This window comes from Lissotriton vulgaris, chromosome 6 (assembly GCF_964263255.1).
Source record: "Lissotriton vulgaris chromosome 6, aLisVul1.2, whole genome shotgun sequence".
NCBI lineage: Eukaryota > Metazoa > Chordata > Amphibia > Caudata > Salamandridae > Lissotriton > Lissotriton vulgaris.
This window is the reverse complement of record NC_141694.1, coordinates 965,178,236-965,199,975: the sequence shown is the minus strand read 5'-3', so window position 1 is coordinate 965,199,975 and position 21,740 is coordinate 965,178,236. Positions and strand designations below refer to the sequence as shown.

Sequence of the window (21,740 nt, the reverse complement as noted above, 5' to 3'; positions counted from 1 at the left end):
ACCTCCAGTAAGCACCACACAACTGCGTTGCAGAGAGGTGGCCGGAGGCCATGCCCCTTTTTACACCCCTCCGCAACGCATCTCTATTTTGCTTACTGGAGGTACCTGATGGGCTAGTTGTCCCCCAGGGACCCTCAGTGTTCAAGGGGACTTAATCCTTTACCTTACAATGCGCCAGGGGGCACGTTTGCACAGTGGTGCAGGGAGGGGGTGGGGCCTGATATAACAAGTTAGCAATCTTGCTGTGTGGGCCTTACTGGAGGTAATAAAAGGGGTAGTTTGCCCCCAAGGTTGAGGGCTAACTACCCCTGCTGTTACCTCCAATAAATCTCAAACAGTGGGATTGCTAAAAGGTGTTTTGAGGTCACGCTCACCTTTCTCCACCAGTCTGAAATGAGACTGCTATATTATAGTTAGAAATTAGCATTTACCTTGAAATTCACTGAGAAAATCACAGGTTTCAGGCACGTTATAGCTAGAAATAAGCATTTGAAAAACTTTCGAAATTCCCTGAAAAAAAACATAGGTTTCAGAGACAATATAGTTTGTTGGACATTTCACTTGTACAAAACCAGAGAAATTCTGCTGTTATATTTAGTTCAGCTAACTTTAACTTGCACCCCAGCAATGCACTGCTGATGACGTCACATATTACATCTTTTATGAAATGGTCAGTGACATCACTGATGATATCACTGATGACATCTCAAATGACATCACTGATGACATCATCCACGTGGTAATCTGATGCACCTCCTCACACCCTAATATAACCTTTGATACACCCACTGTAAAATACAGACTACCATATTTTAAAACCTTAGACATACCAATACCATTTACTACACACACTCACTGATTCCTAGATCTACACACACATCTACTCATTCATGGATACAATCACTCATACATACAGTCACTCATCAATCCAGCACTATCATACGCACTCATACACCTATAAAGATACACACACCGCCACTCATCGAGAGTTACTCACACACCTAGTCAGTCATTCAAAGAATCAATCACACTTCCATTTACTCACCTACACAGTTTCACACACAACACCTCACTTATTCATACAGATACTACGGCATGCTTACTTTCTTATACAATCACTGATACAAGTACACACTCATCCATACAGCCACTCTCGCAATCACTGACTCTCATCTATAGTCATTTATATACTCCAACTCTCAAATACTACCTTTTACATATGTAGTTACTTGGACATGTGCCCCTGAGACATCCATTCACTCACAACACACCCATACACACACTCACCCACCCATACAGCTGTTTCCACATGCACCCTTGAACATGTACACCCAGTGAATCAGCAACTCACACATCTACGCACAGAGTCACACACCTCCCACCCACCCACACACACACTCAGGCACCCATACAAATACTCAGGCAACCAATCAATAACCCATAAAGACATGCATGTAGCTACTGACCAAACCATGCAGCAGCTTACATAACAACAGAGAAACTGATACAGACATTCACACAGTTTAGTCACTAACCCATGCATTCAGTAAGACACATTTAATCACTCACTTATACAGTCAGTCACGCACCTACTAAATCCTCCATCCAGACACTTATACACCCACTCTTTCTTCAAAACACCTTGGCATATATATAAAACTATATAGAAACACACAGTCAGTGGAAGATGTCATCAGTGATGTCATTTGAGAGGTCATCAATGATATCATCAGAAATTTCACTGACCATGTCATGAATAATGTAATATGTGACTTCATCAGCAGTGCATTGCGCGGTTGTGAGTTATAGTTAGCTGAACTAACTATAACGGCAACATTTCTCTGGTTTTGTACGAGTGAAATGTCCAACTAACTATAACATGCCTGAAACCTATGTTTTTTCAGTGAATATATATATATATACAGATGCCTGACAATTTTGAACTATCAGTTCCGCTCGGCAGCGTGGATTTTTAACACTTCTTAACACATTTTAAGTGTACAGACTTTACAGGACTAGTATTTGGTTGCAGATTTTATTTGCTTTCATTTTTCCCACTGTGACGCAATCCCATGCATATAATGTTTTTCTAAACTGTCTGTTCTTACTAGACAAGCTCTCAGTCAAGTGTATATATTTCGTGATTTTTGCATTACGTTATTTTCTGTCTGACATTTTGCAATCATACAGCTGTATTGTACTGCCATACACACTTGCATTTTGTTGGGCTATGGGACGATTGGTCACACTTAAATGTGTTTTCTATGTCCATTGCAAAGTCCAGTGGGAGGTCCAGTGGGAAGGGCTATTTAACATACACAATCTATGGCGCCAAACTAGATTGAGAAAGGCCTCTGTGAAGGCCGAAACGTTTTTCTGTACCTGGGATTGAGGGCGACATGATGTAATAAATTGATGCCGAATCCTGACACCACTTTGTGCTGTGCCTTCTTCCACGGAGTTTTGCTTCACGGGAGCTGGATTTTCTGTTCATATATATATATATATATATATATATATATATATATAACCAAGAAAGAAGTGACTCAAACAGATAGATTCACCAAAGAACAAAAATATATTTCCAGTACAACGTTTCAGCTTCCGCCTTCCTCAAGTAGTTTCAAGATGGTAAGCTCAGTGGCTGCACAGATGACACAGCTGAATTTTCAAAAAGCATCATGAGTGAAGATTCCATTTGGAATGTGGAATCAATGCAGTCCTGAGAGTTCTTGAGATATGCATTAATCAGGTTGTATTGTCAGTAAAGAGGGAAGAGAGGTGCAGTAAGTAGAAGAGATGAGCAGAAAGAGGCAAGAGAAGTACAGAAAAAGAAAGAAATTTGCAGAAAGAAGCAGCAGAAATGCAGAAAGAGGCAAGAGAGGTGCAGAAAGAAGCAAGAGTGGCTTGGCTCCATTAGGACCAATTTAACACCCACATTTAGCAATAAGCAACAGGTGACAATTCTAGGTTTGCAAAGGGCATTACACCACGCTGTAACACTTGTCGCTGCATTTTTGGTAACATTTCAGCCGTTTGAGCTAGAAACAAGGCTTTTTTTGTTTAAATCTGCAGATTAGAGAGCAGTTGATGGATTATGTGGCTAATACGGAAAATGTTTAATTGTGCGAAACTCTGCAGCCAAACAGCCACAAAATAGCAGTGGCCCTGCTCATATATCTGACTAGGTCCACAAGTGCTCCTCAGTGATTCCTTCTTTTTTTGTCTCACTGAGTTCATAGTTGAGCTTTTATAGAAATGAGGAAAACTAAACCTGAGGTTACCACTCCACAACACAGACTACAATACCACATAATTACTCTCCATAACACATAACACATAAACCCACTGTACATAATTCCTATTCACTAAATACCACATACTTTCTATCCACATAATTGCACTGCACAAGATACCACATAATTCCACTACACACAACACATATCCACTCCACAAGACATTAGTAAAAAACGTTTACATATACAATGCCAATAGCTCTAACTCTCACAAATGCGAAACCTATTACATTGCAAACACTTCTTTAACTAGTAGTCAAATTTGTAGAGTGGCAGAGAACGGGTGCTGGACCTCCAACCAGCGCTCAGGAATTCCACTGTGTAGGATTTACAGGAGGTACCAGAAGGGCTTCTTGGCCCACAAAGTCTCTCAGGAGTAAAGTCAACTTCATCCACCATCCCGTAGTCTGCCAGGAGGCGGGTTTGCAGAGTGGTGGAGAAAGGGGGCATGGCCTCCGAAGACGTCTTAGCAATCCTACTGTGTGGGACTTACTGGAGGTAACAAGAGGGGTACATGGCACCCAAGGACATCCTTGGAGGCCAACTACCCCTCCTGTTACCTCCAGTAAGTCCCACACATCAGGATTGCTAAATTCTCATAACAGGCCACACCGCCTTTGCCCACCACCCTGCATACGCACTCCCTGGTGCGCTCTTGGATGGAGACTGAAGTCTACATGGCTGCTCCGGGGTCCTTTAGGGGCTAACTAGCCTACCTCTTACCTCCAGTAAGCCTCACACAGTGGGGAGTGTGGCGAAGTGTGGCTCACAGTGGAGAAGTGTGGCTCACTGGTTAGAGCAGGCAGACCCTGAAGCAGAGGTCAGACCCGGGACCAGGGTTCAATTCCCGACGCGGCAGGGTCTTGAGCTCAAATGTCCACGGACTCGATAATTCTCGCTTCGGTGCCTGACCTAATCATGGGTTCACACTCTGCAACTCTGGGCATTAAGCTTGCTTAATCTCCACAACGGCCCCCCGCGGCGGGATGCCTGGCTTTCACCTTGGGGATGCCCGTTAGGGGCTATCTCACAGGGAAAAGCCAGGACGGGTTCCCAAGGCAAGCGCCGAGATGCCTCCGGGTAGTCGAGCGCTATATAAGAACATACAAAAAAAAAAAAAAAAAAAAAAAAATTGCTGAGAGGTGGACACAGGCTACGCCCCCTTTCCCCACCACTCTGCAAATGCGCCTCATGGCAAGTTCTAAGTTGGGGGATTAAGTCCCCTTGAATACTGAGGGTCCCTGGGGGCCAACTAGCCGATCAGGTACCTTGAGAAAGATTAAAGAGAGGTGGTCTGAGGCCACACCCCCTTTTTACTCCACTTGGCGCACTGCTGCTCGGGATATGAAGCCCACTTCTGTCCTGAGGACCTAAGGACACAAGAGGACCTCATCGCCCCACCTGCAGTGCGCCACGAGTCGCGTTTGCAGAGTGGTGTAAAAAGGGGCATGGCCTCGGACCATCTCTCTGCAATCCAGCTGTATGGGGCTTACTGGAGGTACCTGGTGGGCTAGTTGGCCCCCAGGGACCTTCAGTAATCAAGGGGACTCAATTTCCGAACTTAGAAGGCGCCAGGGGGCCTGTATGCAGAGTCATGCAGGGAGGGGGAAGAGCCTCCGGCGAATTGCTGGTTTCCTTTTTTCTTTCTCATTAATGTTTTTTTCTTATGGGAGGGGGTCGTGTGGCCCCCCTTCCAGAGGCCAATTATGGCCCCGGGGACCCCATCCCCTGGGGACTGCCTTTCCATTTTTTTCAATTTTTGGGATTTTTTAATTACAGGTGAGGGGGGCTGCTTCTGGCCCTGGGGGCCCCATCCCCCAGGGCCTGGCCTTACCATTGGCGACCATGGGGGGGAGCCCTAATGCTCCCATGGTCCCAGCCAGCTCCCGCCTCCTACAGGAGCAGGCATTGCTTTTGCACAAGGGGAGGTGCTGACATGCAGCTCCCCTGGTGCAAAAGCAATCTGCTTTGGCTTTCGTAAGTAAGCGTTCAAAAACTAAAGCAGAGTTTGCTATGATAGGGTGGGAGTGTCATAGCAAACAACAATGTCCCGGGGGGGCACCCTGGGACATTGCAGGAGCCGGCCTTGAGGGGTGGTGGTCTCCAGGGCCATTAATGACTCCTGGAGGGGGCCGCGCATCCCCATCCCATCATTTCTGAAGCCCCAGGGAGGTGGTGGTCCCCGGGGCTGGGGGTCTGTAACGGACCCCCACATTTGAATATTTAATGCCCTTGTAATTGGTGGGCCCCGGGGCAGTGTGGGGGCTCCAGCCCCCCTACTAATTATTTATTATGGTGGCAGGCCAAGGGCATGGGGGCCCGCAAGGCCCCCCACTCTTATTTAAATTAAGCGGTCCTCGGGGCTGCAAAGGGCAGCGTACCCGTGCATAAATTATAAAGCCCCAGGGACGTGGTTGTCCCCGGGTTGTGCCATAATTTACTATTGCCCCTGGGAGCTGCCCCACCCAGGGGCTTTTTAACAAATGAAGCGCGGAGCCCACCCTTCATTTTCTTTTCATAATTTCAACCGGATTCGTGCACGCAGTGCGAATTTAGCCAAAAGTATTTTTTTAAATGCTTTTTTGGGCCTGGGGTTCTTAGTGGGACCTCCTGGGCAGGCCTAGGGGGTCAGGGTGTTTCTACCCTGCCCCCTTCTTCTTTTTTTAACCTTTTTCTTGTGACTTGGTTACCGAGTCACAAGATGGCTGCCAACACTTCCTGGTTTGGAGTGTTGGCAGCCAATTAGAATGAAGATTGTGCTTGGGTGGAGTCGCAACTCCTCCTCGGTGCTCAGATATATACATTTTTATTTTATTTATTTCTAAGGAACTACTGAGCGGATTTACACCATTTTAAAAAAAGGTTGGTTTTTAACCAAGAGGTACTTTTTTGCCAAATTTGGTGTAATTCCATTCTGCAGTTCGGGCTGTAGCAGTGTCTAAAGTTTCCTAAGGCAATTAACATTGGGAAAATGCATTTTGGGACCCCCCTTTTTTCTCGGCCCCCGGTTGACGAATCACCCCGAATCTTTTAAGACAGAAGCTGACCTGAGTGAACCATTAGTTTTCAAAATTTCGCGAACATTTGTCAAGCGGCGCCAAATATATTGGCAAAAGAAAATACGCTTTTTGAATAGAAACGAGGTCCTAAATATAACTACCTACTGGTGAACGCCAATAGGTAATTAATATATGTATACATATATATATTCCATAAGACAATGAACCTGAATATGGACACCCAGCCTAACAAGTCAGGGCTCACCAGCAGGTGTCTCTGCGTACATATTAAAAAATACAGGTACCATACCTTCCATGATGTCAACACGAGCTCAACCAACCAGACAGTCATGTACAAATATTCTTTATTTGCAGAAATATATAGCATGACGCATTTCAACCTGCAATCGGTCTCATTCATATGCTTTGTTGCAGGGATTCTGCCCAAGAACAGAACAAGGTGCAGTATTATAGAACCTTGGTATATAGGGTCTGAGTCATCTTACCACCTTAGTGTCCATGAGCCCAGGACTAGCTATGGTGTCTCACTTCCTCTCCTACTTACTCACAGAGAAATAAATGATTAGATACCCCAGAAAAAAACACTCCCAGATCTCTCAGGAATCGCAGAAACAAGACACACTCTTTCGCTCGCACTTTTGTACTTGTCCACAATAAGGTCTGACCGAGACAGGATACAGTTTAAAATATTTATTTTAACAAACATGCCCTAACATACAGTATACGTGCCACAACAAGCAGGAAATGCATGGTACAAATGCAGTCAGCATAGCAGCTAGTCCATAAATCATAAAGGGAGATGTCATCATGGAAAGGCAATAAAGCCTAACCTCCCTCCCCTTGATAAGAAACAGTATTACTATATTTTAGAAGATATATGGGCTTTGTCAGCAGACCCCATACCTTACCCTATAAATCGTAGATCTACATTGTAGGTGCTGTCTCACTCTTCTCCCTGGAAAGGTCCCTCTCCAAGTGTGTGCTCCCTATTTGTGTATTCCAATATAACCAAAGTACGTTGTCCAAACACCAGCTGCAGCAAAACAACAAGTATTACATCATCCAGTAACTGAGTATTTTAAAAATGTTTTTGAGTAATAAATATATATATCAAAATGTACTGATGCATGAGTGGGTGTTATTTAATAAGTACATGGTGCTGGATGGGTGATTGGAGGAGTACAAGGATACTGACAGGACGATGGCTGCACTGCAAGAGTAAGGCTTAGGGTATTGTAGCAGTGCATACGTTTGTGCTACTGCTTTACTATTTTACAACTACTTTTAATGTTACACCTAGCCAAATACAAACCATTCACATTTCTCTGCTATAAGTCTCACCATATTCCTAAAACATGCAAGGATATCTCTGTACCACAACACTACGTACACTTCAAAAAATTCACAGAACAAACTTCAAATTAGAACCAAACACCAAAAATGATGTGGCATATTTCAACTGTACCTCTGTAGAGACTTATAAAAACTATTCTAATCAGAAATACCTTAACTAAACATATGCAAGTAGACACATACTTCACACATAACTCCATGCACACCTTTAAACTTGACAAACTGCACTTCCAATTTGAAAGCAACACCTAAAATTATGCGGTATACTAAAAATGTACATGTGATTGGAGAAGTCTAAAGGTAGGGCATGTGCACTGCCTAAGTGATCAGAGGAATGCATAGATCCTGACAGGGTGATTGCAGGAGTGCAATAGTAGTGTCTAGGTGATTACATAACTGCATAGGTATTGCCCACATGATTTTGAAAGTGCATCAGCACTGCCTAAATGATTGGAAGAGTGCATTGATTCTGACAGAGTGATTAGAGCAGTACAAGGATAGTGCCTGAGTGATTGAACCAGTGTATAGTGAATGCATTGATGAATCTATGACTGCAGAAGTATGTCTAGGGGATAACACAATTACATAAGTAATATCTAGTGATTTCATGAGCGCTAGGGTAATGTCTGGGAGATTCCAGGAGTACATACAAAGTGCCGAGTGATAATATCTCAACAAACATATCTCACACCTCACATTTGTGCTGCTGCATTACTATTTTACAACTACTTATAATCTTACACCTAGCCAAATAGAAAGCAAGAACCGTTCACATGTCTCTGCTCTAAGTCTCACCATATTCCTGAAAACATGCATGGATATGTCTATACCGCAACACTATGTACACCTCATAAATTCACAGAAAAAAACTTCAAATTTAAATCAAACACTAAAAATGATGTGGTATATTTCAACTATACCTCTCTAAACACATATAAAAACTAGTCTAATTAGTAATAACTTAACTCAACATATACACTTCCAACTTGAAAGCAACACCTAAAATGATGCGGCATACTACAAATGTACATATCCACACATTGAAACAAACTACCATAAACAGTAATCCATATTCCAAAATACACATAATACTATACAGAATCTATATTAAACAACATTTAAATACATTACAACAAACTGTAATAAACATTTCTACATTTAATAATATATGTCAAATTTCAAAGATCATGATTTATATTTTACCTTTAAAACAAAGCCAACACATAATATACCTCACAAATTTATAGCTCACCTTTCAAATTGATTTGTAGATTAGTAAGCATCAGACACTCAGAATTATTTTTCTTATGCACTCAATCAATATGTATAACACTTCTCTCAGCAAAGCAAAACCAGAAATGGCAAAGTTTCCCTCTCTTTCTCCACACATATACATGTAAACAACAAATCACATTGCTTCCCAGATTATTTAAAATTCTAACTGAACCCAAGCTGCATCTGGAATTTTTGGAAGTCGTGATTCCACAGTGCACCGTAAGCGATGGCACCACAAATCCATACGGGAGTTCAAAAAGATATTACAAATGTTTTTACCACTTTTTTTTAATAACACACCACTTCTAAACATAGCACTGATTTGGAAAATCTCACTGTAATAACATATTACTTTATTATTTATAACAAATGCACATTTTAATGCCACAGTTAACTTTCAACTCTACCCCCATTCTGCTTAATACCTGTTTCAATAGTAACAGTTCATGGAACACTCAACTGAACTCACAGGTCACAAGTTCTGCATATTTTAAAGTTCACCACACAATGTTGCAAATACAAACAGCAGGTGTAGTTGACTTTACAAAATATGTGCTTATTCTATCTACTGCACCTTTCAAACATTTTTTCTAAACAATAAGAAACATGCTATTTAAAGACAAAAACATGCACCCTGTTTTTCCCTGTACAATGTTCTTAACCAACCAATCATTCCTCTTCTTTTTCAAAAACTGCATCTTATCCACCATTTTAGATACCTCTCATTTCACCAACTGCCTACTTCAGCTACAGACATCTTTTTAGTGCACCCAGACTTCCCTTCAAGGTGCTTAGAGTGTGGATTGTGGGACACAGCTATGTTTTCTGGTGCAAAAGGTATGCCGAACACAGAGGTATTGACAAAGGTCTAGCTTTACCAAATGTGAACATTAATTGTTTTGGACAAAGAAGATTAAAGTGGCACCAATTGATGCCTTTGGATAAAACCTATTTACATCTCCAACCCCCTGAACTTATGATTGTCTACTGTGGTGGCAATGACCTAGGCACATTGACTGGGGTAGGACTGGAAATGCTAATGAAGGACACCTTTGCAGAATTGATGTTGCTTTTCCCCAAAACTGTCTTTGTATACTCTAACATATACCAAAGACAGAAACAGAAGTGATCCAATCAAGTATGTCCACAAATTGAGAAAGCTAGGAAACAAATAGCAAGAAGGCTGTTTCTGCTTATCTCAGAGACCATAGGATGGGCTCCATATTCAACAACAATCTGCGTTTTGATATGGATGGCATCTACAGGAGTGATGGTGTACACTTCACAGATAAGGGAAACAGAGTCCTTCTCAACAACCTCAGGCTCTGCATCGGCACTTACATGTAGCCACAACAAACTCCAAATAAAAGCAAATGCTCTTTTTAGAGACACCTAGTAACCCAAAATATAGCCTAGCTTTACAATTTGTTGTTAAATTATTTATGCTTGGAGTTGTGCACCCATCATGTTAACACTAAGGGGCTGCGCTGAGAGCCGAGCACTCATTGCGTTCATACTAGAGAGCCACGCACCCATTGTGTTCACAGTAGGGGGCCGCGCTGAAAGCTGCACACCCTTCGTGTTCACACTAGGCAATGCACACCCTTCGCATTCACATTAGGGGGTGGCACTGAAAGCCGAGCTAGGGTCTCCACTCCAAATTTTTTGGGGAAAAAAAGTATTCACTTTCATTAATGTACATTCGCCTCAGGGACCCCACCCCCGAAGCATGCCCAACATCTCCATATTTATTGTATTATTTTTAAAAAGGGGAGGGGGCCGTGTGGCCAATCTCCCAGGCCACTACTGGCCCCGGAACCCCATCCCCCGGGGACTAGCCTCTCTGTTGGGGACCATGGGGGGAGCCCCAATCCCCCCACAGTCCCAGCCGGCTCCCTGCCTCCTGCGGGGGCCAGCATTGGTTTTGGGCAAGAGGAGCAGGTTTTCCTCCTCTCGCTTCAACGAAGCAAACCAGGGTTTGCTACGACAGGGCGGGAGGCGTGCTTCCACCCTGTCATAGTAAATAACAATGTCCCGTGGGTGGGCCCCGTGGGACATTGCTGGAGCCGGCCCTGGGGGTGGCGCTCCCCAGGACCATGAAGGGCTTCAGGAGGGGGACCGCACGGCCCCCCTCCCTCTATTTTCAAAGCCCCGGGGAGGTGGTGGTCCCCGGGGCTTTGGGGAGTACATGAGGCCCCCCTGTATACTTAATTAAAGCCCCAGGGGTGGCGATCTATGGGGCTTGGCGGGCTTCGGAGGCCCCCAATAATTACAAAACAAGCCCCAGGGAGGTGGCGGTCCCCAGGGCTGGGGGAGGGCACATGGCGCTCCCGCACCAAATTTACATAGCCCCAGATAGGTGTCGGTCCCCGGGGCTGTGGAGGCCCTGCATACCCCCACAATATAATTATAGGATTGCCCCTGGGGGCTCATTTAAATGAAGTGGGGGAGCCCCCACTTAATTTTTTCAAAACAATTTGGCTGGATTCGCGCACTCAGTGTGCATTCAGAGGTTTTAAAAAAGGCCTAGGGGGTCAGGGTGTTTCTACCCTGCCCCCTTTACATATTTTTTAATCTTTTATTGGCTGTTTTCTTGTGACTCTGTTCTACCAAGTCAGAAGATGGCTGCCAACACTTTCTGGTTTGGAGTGTTGGCAACCGATCACAGTGAAGCTCGTGGTTGTGGCAGCCAATCACAGCAAAAGCTGGTAGTTAGGAGGGTGCTCGAACCCACCACTGCCCCAGATATCAAAACTGTTATTTTTTTTCAATTTCTCAGCAACTACTGAATGGATTTACACCATTTGAAAAAAAGTTGCTTTCTGAATCAAGCACTACATGTTTGCCAAATTTGGTGTAATTCAGTTCAGCAGTTCGGGCTCTAGCCTTGGCTAAAGTTTCCTATGGGAAATTAACTTTTTCGCCTTTATTTTTTGAATTTCTCATCAACTACTGAACGGATTTACACCATTTAAATAAAAGGTAGCTTTCTGATCCAAGCTCCACCTTTTTGCCAAATTTTGTGCAATTCCATTCAGCAGTTCAGGTTGTAGCCTGTAATAAAATTTCCTATGGAAATTACCATGGAGAAACACTTTGTGAGACCCTCTTTTTTCTCAGCCCCCGCTTGACATATCACCCCCAAACTTTCAGGATAGGAGCTGACCTAGATAGACCCTTTTTCTGAAGAATTTTGCGAACATTCTTCAAACACCGCTAAAGTTATTAGCAAATCAAAAAATGCCTTTCCTATGGAAACTAGGTTTTAACTATAACTACCTACTGGCAATATATATATATATATATATGTGTGTGAATGGGCTGACAACAATTTACAAGCCTTTTAAAAATATGTTACACATCTTAATCAAGTATGCCCAATCTGATAGAGACGCTTTGCTGATTGAAATAGATCGGGTCAATGGTCTGTTAGAAACCACCGGTGAAACTGACCTAATCAATAAAACCAGGAAGGAAATTGATATTCGTTTGGCGAAACTTGAAGAGTCCATTCAAGAACGCAAGATACAAAAATGTGCGCGCGACCAACGCGACTATGCTACCGGTCGCATCTTTACTTTCGCAAGGAAGTATGACTCTTACAAACGAAAGGCCATGTCAATTCAACAAATATCAGGGCCAATGGCTGGGCCATCCACTAACACCAACGTTGATCCCACTGATTCTGACAATGTGTCTTTAGCTTCCTACAGCGGGTCAGATGATAGCCGGTTAGGAGCACGTGTGGACCCAATCGAATTCACAAATTTCTCTGTCGTGGAGGAATTGAATTTTGTCAGCGAGGACTGGAGGTACATTCTGCGCCCCCGCAATCCTCAACAATTACAAGGCAGAGCAGCAGTCAAAAGCGCCGCATCAGGAGGCGCAATATCAAAGAGAGGCGCAATGAGAGGCAACACGCGCAGGAACTGGAACAAGTAACCGAGGAACAGGAAAATACTGTAATTAACTTCGCAGACCTTGTTCTATCAAAGGCAGAGGAGCAGCTTTTAACATTAGGTCTGCCATACTGTCCACCTAATAACTTCTGTTACACTCAGGCACGCATTGACGTTTTCAAGTTTATCCGAAAAATTAAACTTATGACATACTTTCAACTCCATCCTCTGCAGGACAACACAGTCAGTGCCAACCCTGAAGGAATTTCAGAAACTGCTTCACTACAAGTAAAAAGTTTTGGGGGCCTACAATCTCTTCTCTCATTAGCACATGAGGATAGCTCGAGGATAGCTCACAAGCAACACCTACAGTGAGTCAAGTAATCACAGTGAACAAACCAGCGTCCTGTCCTTTTCGTGGGAAATCAACTTTTTTACCCCAAATGCCTAAGGACGCAGTTGATGTCTTCAGTGACAGAGTTGTCACTGAACTAAAGAACTGAACTAAAGAATCTAAACAGGATTACCTTGGGAAGAAAAAAACAACAAGAGTACAATAACAAACAGTACATGACACTAATAAAGAAAATACAAGACAATCCTTCTGTGATTGTTAAAAACGCTGATAAGGGTGGAAACACGGTTTTGTGGGCTAAAACTGATTATTTACAAGAAGCTGCACGACAATTGGGGGATCCCACGTGTTACACCAAAACCACCAAGTTTGATATGTTGAAGACCAACGAATCAACACGAAAAAGTATCCATCATTGGCAAAGAAAGGAACTCCTCACAAAAGAAGAGGTTAAATTCCTAAGCGTTCCACATCCTATCACCCCAGTCTTTTATCTCCTTCCCAAAATCCCCAAACTGATCACCCCTGTTCCTGGCCGTCCTATCATTTCTGCACGGGGTAGTACTAATGAAAACTTATCGAAATATGTTGATTTTCTTCTCCAACCACACATGACCTCCCTCCCCTCTTACCTTAAGGACACCACAGACTTTTAAGGTTAATTGGTGCTCTGATTTCTGTTTTTTGGTGATGGATATTGAATCTTTATATACGAGCATTCATCACTCTCATGGTTTGGAGGTCACTAAGTATTTTTTAGATACATGAGATGCAGTCCTGCGAGAACACAATGCAATGCTGCTGGAAATGATAAAAATCTGTCTAACTGACAACCATTTCCAGTTTGAGAAAGATATCTACCATCAAGAAAGAGGTGTGGCTATGGGCTCGTGCTTCTCCCCCAGCTATTCATGTTTACATGTTGGCTGGTGGGAGGAGCACGTGCTACACAAAGCCCACCGGCATTGGCTTTCTCATCTAGTCCACTACTGGCGCTTCAAAGATGACATATTTGTCACCTGGAGAGGCTCACAGGATCAGGCCCAAACGTTTATGAATGAGATTAATATCAACACTCGTAATTTAAAATTCAATGCCACAATCACTTCAAACTCGGCTGAGTTTTTAGATGTACAGATGTATGTGAAACAGGGCCAGCTACACACTAAGTTACACAGGAAATCAACGTCTGGGAACTCAATTCTCCACGCCTGTAGTTTCCATCCGTCCCACACCATAAACAATATTCCTTTTGGCGAATTTATTCGCATCAGGAGAATCTGCAGTGATCATGATACATCCAACCAGTGCTTAGCAGAGTCAGTGCAGAGGTTTTTGAAGCGCGGCTACAAGTTAGAACTCTTAAATCGTGCCCTCTCGAGGGCGTCATTACGCTCGAGAGAGGAACTATTGACCCCTAGCAATATGGCCATACCAGAATCTAATTCTATCTGTTCAGTCCGTCTCATCACTAATTACTGTACATAAGAACGTAAGATCAGACGGATTATTCATTCTGAATGGCCTATTGTTCTAAGTGATGTTATCTTAGGCCCGATTTTGCCCAAACTACCCGCTATTACCTTCAGGAGGGCTCCCTCCATGAAGGATGCACTGGATAAGTCTCCGCCTGAGTTGACTCCCAAATCCAACTGGCTGGCCAAAACAGGTTTTTACAAGTGCACTTCATGCCGTGCATGTTCCTTTGCAAAAAATGGAACACACTACAAATCTGCATTTAGTGAAAAACCAATGCTATAAATGAACATCTGACTTGTCGCAGTGAGTTTGTCATTTACAAATTTACTTGCACTTGCAACTTATCTTACATTGGTAGCACAAAGTTGCCAGCAAACCAACGGATTCTGCAACATGTGCAAGCCATAGTCAACTCGGATAGCAACTATCTAGTGGCTCGCCACTTCAAAGCTATCCATGATAATAAACTCAAAGACCAGCATTACACACTTTTAGGCTCGGTCCCCAACCCCGGACGGGGAGGCAATCGTGAAAAACTCCTCAGGCAAGAAGAAACATACTTCATCTTACTGTTAGATTCACGAGCTCCAAATGGATTAAATGTAATTGATGAACTACATAATTTTTTGTAAATAAGATATTAGTGTATAACTGTATTCATCTTACTTTGGTTTGTGGTGAAACTTCCTTTTGTTAAATTGCTGTTGTAATTAAATAATTTGTCCTTAAAATATTGAGATCTAGTTATATAAGATGCACAGAATTGCCAGGCTACCTAGTAGGGGGCGCAACCGCCATAGACATACTCTTTTTTATTAAAGAGTCTTTTTTTCACCCCTTAAGCACCAGCACTTTAGTGAATTAGGCACGTAGTAGACTGCCATTATTACTTCTTTGAAAATTCAGTGACATTAGGAATATGAGGCTATAGTGATCACATTTGCATTTTACTCTATTTAGTTTACAACTTCTAGCGTAATTTGTCTTCATATTCTATTGTATTCTGCACTTGCACTTTATTTCAACATACAGTTTATGTTTTGAGGTATTGTATGTACACAGGTCTAATGGAAAAGGAAAAAACATTTTTCACTTGCACTTTATTCTACATGGATATCTTTGTATAACGCTATGAATTATTTAAGGGTAAATCGGCATTTGCCACTTACGCTCATTATGCATTACTTTGTCTTGTGTCATTGAAATACGATCAAGATATGAGCACTATGCTCACATTGTTGTCCTACATCTATTAGTTAAATGAATTGTATAATCTGTCAACTTCATTTCATGAATGCTACTGTGCCGTTACACTTACTTTTGCCTTTCATCCATTTTTTATGGTTGTTAGGGCTTTTAATACACTTGAAATGCAACACCTACTCCTGTCGCGTCATGTGATCAAGCTCCGCCTGCGGAGCGAAACGCGTCAAGGAGAGCACTTGCTCTGTGATTGCTACAAAATAAATCTTCACTGCTAGCACGATCGATTGTGTGGCGTTTCTGTAAACTTCGTTTGAAGCAACTTTAAGGGAGAGGTGGTCTGTGTCTGTTTGTGTCCGCGCTAATAGCGGTCAGGATCTTCTATAGAACTTGCCAGGATCCAACAGGAAAATCATGGTGGCACCATCTTGCAGAGTTTTATGATTGATGGAAGGGGGCGCATTTCTGTGCAAAGACCTTAACACCAGATCTGGCTGCCTCAAGTGCCACTGTTCAGAATATATGATCACAAGTGTATCAGTAATTAAAATAGCTTGTAGTGTGTTGAGGTCCCCTCAGCTCAGGATAAAGTGCTTGTAATGGAAATAATTAGATCCATTCAGTGACCGTATTCTAAAATTTGCAAATGAAACTTCAACATTTTTCAGCATGAACTTACAGGATACAAGCCTGCACAATTATGCCCTTTTATCATTAGATTTAATTAAAGTAGGAAATTCAAACTTTATCATTTAATAATTCATTACTCAGTTATTTCAGATTAAAAAATCACATTAGTATTATAAAATCAAGTCATGACGACTCCTTAATTTGCCATTTCTCTTAGAAACATCTAATATTTGATGACATCAAAATTCGTGGGTTTTGGATGACACGATGGAAAAAGGAGAATAAGAAAGGTAATATTCTGTATTACTTCAAATGAAATGACTATTGTATATGACATATTGTTTACATTTTAACCAGAAAAAAAGGAAAATGTATAGAAAGAACACGTGCAACAACTACCCATTTTCTCTAAGGGACATATGATCGAAAAAATATTTTCCCAAGGTCTCTTCTTTCATCACTATGCTCTCGGATGGACTTGGGGCACTAGGGTGCCTGCTCTGTGTTGTTTGCTTTGGACCCATTTCCAGATTTTGGAGGTTGTAAAGTTTCTCCCTCATCTGGGGTGTAGGCTGAGATTGGGTTTAGCCTGTGCTCTCTGGCCTTCTGGGCCTTGTGAATTTAGTTCCCATTCCCCCTGGCTCATGCTGTTGTATTTCTGCAGTTACTGCTGCTGCCTTCCTGTTGGGTGACTGTGAAGTGATGGTTTTGTTGTGGTCCATATTTTATCTAGCTTTCACCTGGTAGAGGGGCTGGGGAGTGCCTGCTCTTTGCAGCACTAAGTCCCTTTGCTTGGGGTGAAATATTGTCCCTCCCCTTTTTTCTGGGGCTTAACCTGCTGTTGGGATACTTCATGCTCCCTGCCTACTCATACATGTCCTCTTCAATGCCTCTGCCTGCCTTCTAAATTTGCTGCTGGCTTGTGTTTCTATATTTTCTCTACCCTTCCATGTCTCCCTGCTGTGCTTGGAACAGGGTCTTGGCTAAGCAGGGACTTTGAGGGAATGACTGGGTTTAGGTTTTCCCTTGTGCTCCTTTGCTGAATTTGGAACTTGTGGGTGCTGTGTCCTGCTGCATCTTTTCCTGTTTAGGCTGCCGTCCCCCATTTCTTTTGGTTGTTCAGGGATTGCGATATGGCTTTTTTTATCTTGTGCCACCTGCTGAGCTTGGCAACCTCTGGCTGGTTTTCATAGCCTTGGGTATTATGGTACTATCGTTTTGCCTCCCTATTTTCTCTGCAACCTGGCTCTGGTTTGCTTTTCTTCTGCCCGTGATACTCCTTTGACAGGTAGTTGTTCTCTGTGGATGTTACTTATCTGGGTAGGGCTTCTTCCTTCCAGGTTAACCTTTCTAACTCCATTACCGCATCTTTATGCGAGCCAGTGTTTTCTGATGTGCTTGATGTCTCTATGGCCTCCGTTTGCAGGTTGTTTCAGCTGGTGCCTACATGAGGTATCTTAGAGTCATTTTCTGTGTCAATCTTTGCATTCTCTGGATTTTTCTGGCTTTGCCATGGGTGTTTATGCCTGTCTCCCTCTTTGTCGTTGCTGTACACTGAGGATGTTGTCATTTTTGACCTTACATTGATCGGTCTACAACATAATGTAGATGCTCTCTATAGGTACACTGAAGTAATTTATATAAAAGTAAAGATCTCCAAAACAAAAGAAGCACCATTTAGGGGAAGGAAACATCACATCCCTTTTGACTAAAAATTAGGTGGTAAACAGATAAAGGTACGTAAGACTTATACTTACCTGGGGAGGGTATTCACTCAGACACTCAAAAACAATTCTCATCTCCAGACCTTGGAATTCAAGGCTATAGCCCACATAAGTGCCCTAAAAAGATGTTATTCTTCCTTTGGAAAGAGACATTTCCACTCACTCCTTGAAATATATTTTGCTAAAATTTCTCTTGTATGCATTAGAATATATTCCCATAAATAAATGGTATACCCTGAATAAGATCAAATGGAAATTACTCCATATAATAACCACAATGAGCTAAGCTACACCGGTACAAGCACTCCATCAAGAACTATCATTAGCAAGTGCCAACACAAGAGCCTTGGCCAACATAATTAGATGGGCAAACAACCTAGTGCATGTGGAAGAAGACTCTTTGCGAGCCCTTTTAAAGCATGAAACATTCATGGTTTGAATGAGTAGCTATACTTTTAATGAAAATCTTGTGACAGCTATAGACCATTTTAAATGCAGTCTTGGCTACGTGCACACTTGAAGTTGTTTTTAAAAAATACGACCCGTTTCTAGGTTTGGACCTATATATTGCATATTGTTCTCAGTTATTTTTTCTAGGGATTATACCTCTAAGCACCTATATTAAATACTGGGACGATACAAGTGATAAGACAGGATTATGCAAACTGTGCAATGGAGGAGTACAAGATATAGCCCATGTTCTATTTATTTGCCCCAGTAAAGCCTTGATAGAAGCTCGACATTGCTTTTTAAAGCTATATGTTTTAGATACAACGGGCCTCATTTATGGAGCTGTGGGCCACTTTTACGCCGCCGGTGTGTCACTTTTTGTGATGCACCAGTGATGTAAAAAATGCGCCTCGTTGCGCCATATTTACAAAGTGACGCATCTAGGTAGATGCGTCACTTTGTAAACCCCTGCGCCACATTATACCTGTGCCAGGTATAATGTATGCAAGGGGGCGCATTGACGCAAGGAAGGGTCGTAGAAGTGATGCAGTGAAATCTATGAGATTTCACGGCGTCACTTTTAGGACGCCGTTGCGTCAAAATCTTGTGCCTGCCTCACAGCAGGCGTAAGTCTGACGCAGGCCCTTTCACATGGGGCTTGCCCCATGTGAAAGGACGCATTGCTGGAGTTGCGTCACTTTTGTGACACACTCCAGCAATGCGTCACTTTTGCGCTTACAGATACGTCAGAAATACTGACGTATCTGTAACTCCTTGCGACTTGATATGTCATACATTAAATATGACGCATCAGGAATGTCGCAAGGAGTGCGCACTGAGAAGTGACGCATCACTGCTTTCACGCAGCGATGCGTCATTTCTTATAAATGAGGCCCAACCTATTTACTACTCATGATTTGTTCGCTCTAATTAGTTCCCCTCTAAATTATTTTGATTGTTACCATCTGCATAAATGTTTTAAATCCTTTCTGTTGCTTTTTTTAAAAGAATTTATACATATCGCTGTTATATTTATAATGTTGTATTCATTTTGTACTTATTTTAAATTGTTGACCTCTGAATAGGTCTAAATCAATTAATACACTTATATGTATCTTTGTCTTTGCTGCCCTGTGCTGACATCCACATTCTTGGGCTTTAATGCATGTTACATTGTGTTCTGCTGCTGCTGGCATCTCCTTTACTCCATCTATTACTCAATGGTATAGTACTGGGGTTACCCGGTATACCTCAGAAGTTGGACTTCTAATATGAGTATACACAAATGTGGTTCTATCTTATTTATTAAATAAACCGTAACCAAGATCCCTTGGCGGAGATCCTTAAGTAAATCCTCTACTTCTCAATGAATAAAACCAAAGAGCACACCAATTTCACATTTTTCACTTTTAGTGCATCATATATTGTTTCAAACATCACACAAGATATTTATATTTGCAAGGTAGGTGTTCCAAAAAACAAAATAAGGGCAGCTGCACAGTGCTTGTGGAAGGTGAATGTAGTTGTGTCATAATAGATACAAAACAGATAATGAACATGTTTGGTTAGAATGGATACATATAGTGATTCATATGGCAAATAGTCAAATTCATAGTTTTGCCTACTCGTACATCAAAACAACAAATCTTTTAAAGATTTTAGTGTTGATGTTTTGACCCATGGAAGGGTGATTTAACAAAAGCAGATCTTCATCACGACCAAGGAAGATGGATACATCCTGTGTTGTAAAAAAACACTACGAAAGGATGGTGTGCATCGGTGTAAGAAGCTGTGTATCATGTAATATATTTGGGTTATTTCCTCACTGCCAAAACATGCCAAAGGAGGCCAAGAAAAGGCACAAAGATTCACCTACAGTCACTTTATGTAATCCTCAACAGCTACCTTTGGGATGAACCAAACACATGTATTTAAAATCTGCTCTTCATCAAAGAGTTACAGTAAATATGTATAAATCTAGTGTAACTCACCAAATTATCACTTGAGCTGTCTCAAAATGCCCTGCATACTTCAAAAAAGAACATGAGTGACAAAAATAGGAGAGTTATACTATGTATATACTTTAAAATAGCAGCGGCATCAACTCACCAATTGTTACAATTATCAAGGTTGAAAAATTCTGAAATGCTCTAAAAAACAACATAGAGTCTTTACTTTAATAAACTTTATTCGGAAACATGTAAATCATGTCCATAAAAGTACATACATACAGAAAACATGCTAAAATGTTCAAGACAATCGCAATCACTAAGAAAGAAAATACAGTGGAGTACATATAAGAAATCAGATAAGACACTTAAAAAGATTTAAAATAGATAAAATGTTATATAAAAAACATTAAAAAATCATGCTTTTCCTATAACTGATGGCCCTGAGTAAGTAGCTAGCTGTATAAAAACAGATGTCAGGATGATGCATATTAAAAAGTTATTTCATTGCCGCATTAACAGTTCTGGCTCCGAATTTAATAAATAAAGGTTTTAAAAAAAATTTACGACATTCGCTATACAAGTTACAAGTAAGTAGAAAGTGCTCTGTGCTTTGTTCAGAAATATTGTCACACCGACATGGACCTGTGGGGCGTGTTTTAATCTCAGGAAATGCAACCAATAGATGGGCCGTACCCATCCTCAACCTGGTAAGGACAAACCTATGTTGCCCTTTAGTTACCTGAGTGAGGTATGGATGTAGGCCCACAAATTCATTCAAATGGTTATAACGTACACAGGTGGAAAGCTTCAGATCATCCGTGGCCCGTCTTTCTGCACAATGATTTAAGTAAATTGATTTCAGACTCTCTTTAGAGAGATCCGAAGCAGAACAATGATCTGATGCAACGTCAAACCCAAACACATTAGAAAAAGATTCAATAATGTATTTGATCCAAGGGATTCTGAGAAAATAGTCAAGACGAAGGCAATCCTCAATAATGGTCCTATTAAATGCAACTTCGTCTTTAATCCAAACAGAACGCCACAACATCAGAGGTCTCAATAATAGTAAATCATTTAGATGGCATAGTCCTAATTCTTTAT

At 41.9% G+C, this 21,740-nt stretch overlaps 1 protein-coding gene across 1 annotated transcript in view; it reads left to right on the top strand.

Moving 5' to 3' along the window:
• The window catches only part of LOC147708257 (enoyl-[acyl-carrier-protein] reductase, mitochondrial-like), a 544,978-nt gene that overhangs the window by 499,215 nt on the left and 24,023 nt on the right, over positions 1–21,740 (top strand). The window contains exon 9 of the mRNA XM_086925328.1: positions 16,728–16,800. Coding sequence (XP_086781454.1) covers positions 16,728–16,800 — 73 coding nt within the window. The remainder of the gene's footprint in view (positions 1–16,727; positions 16,801–21,740) is intronic.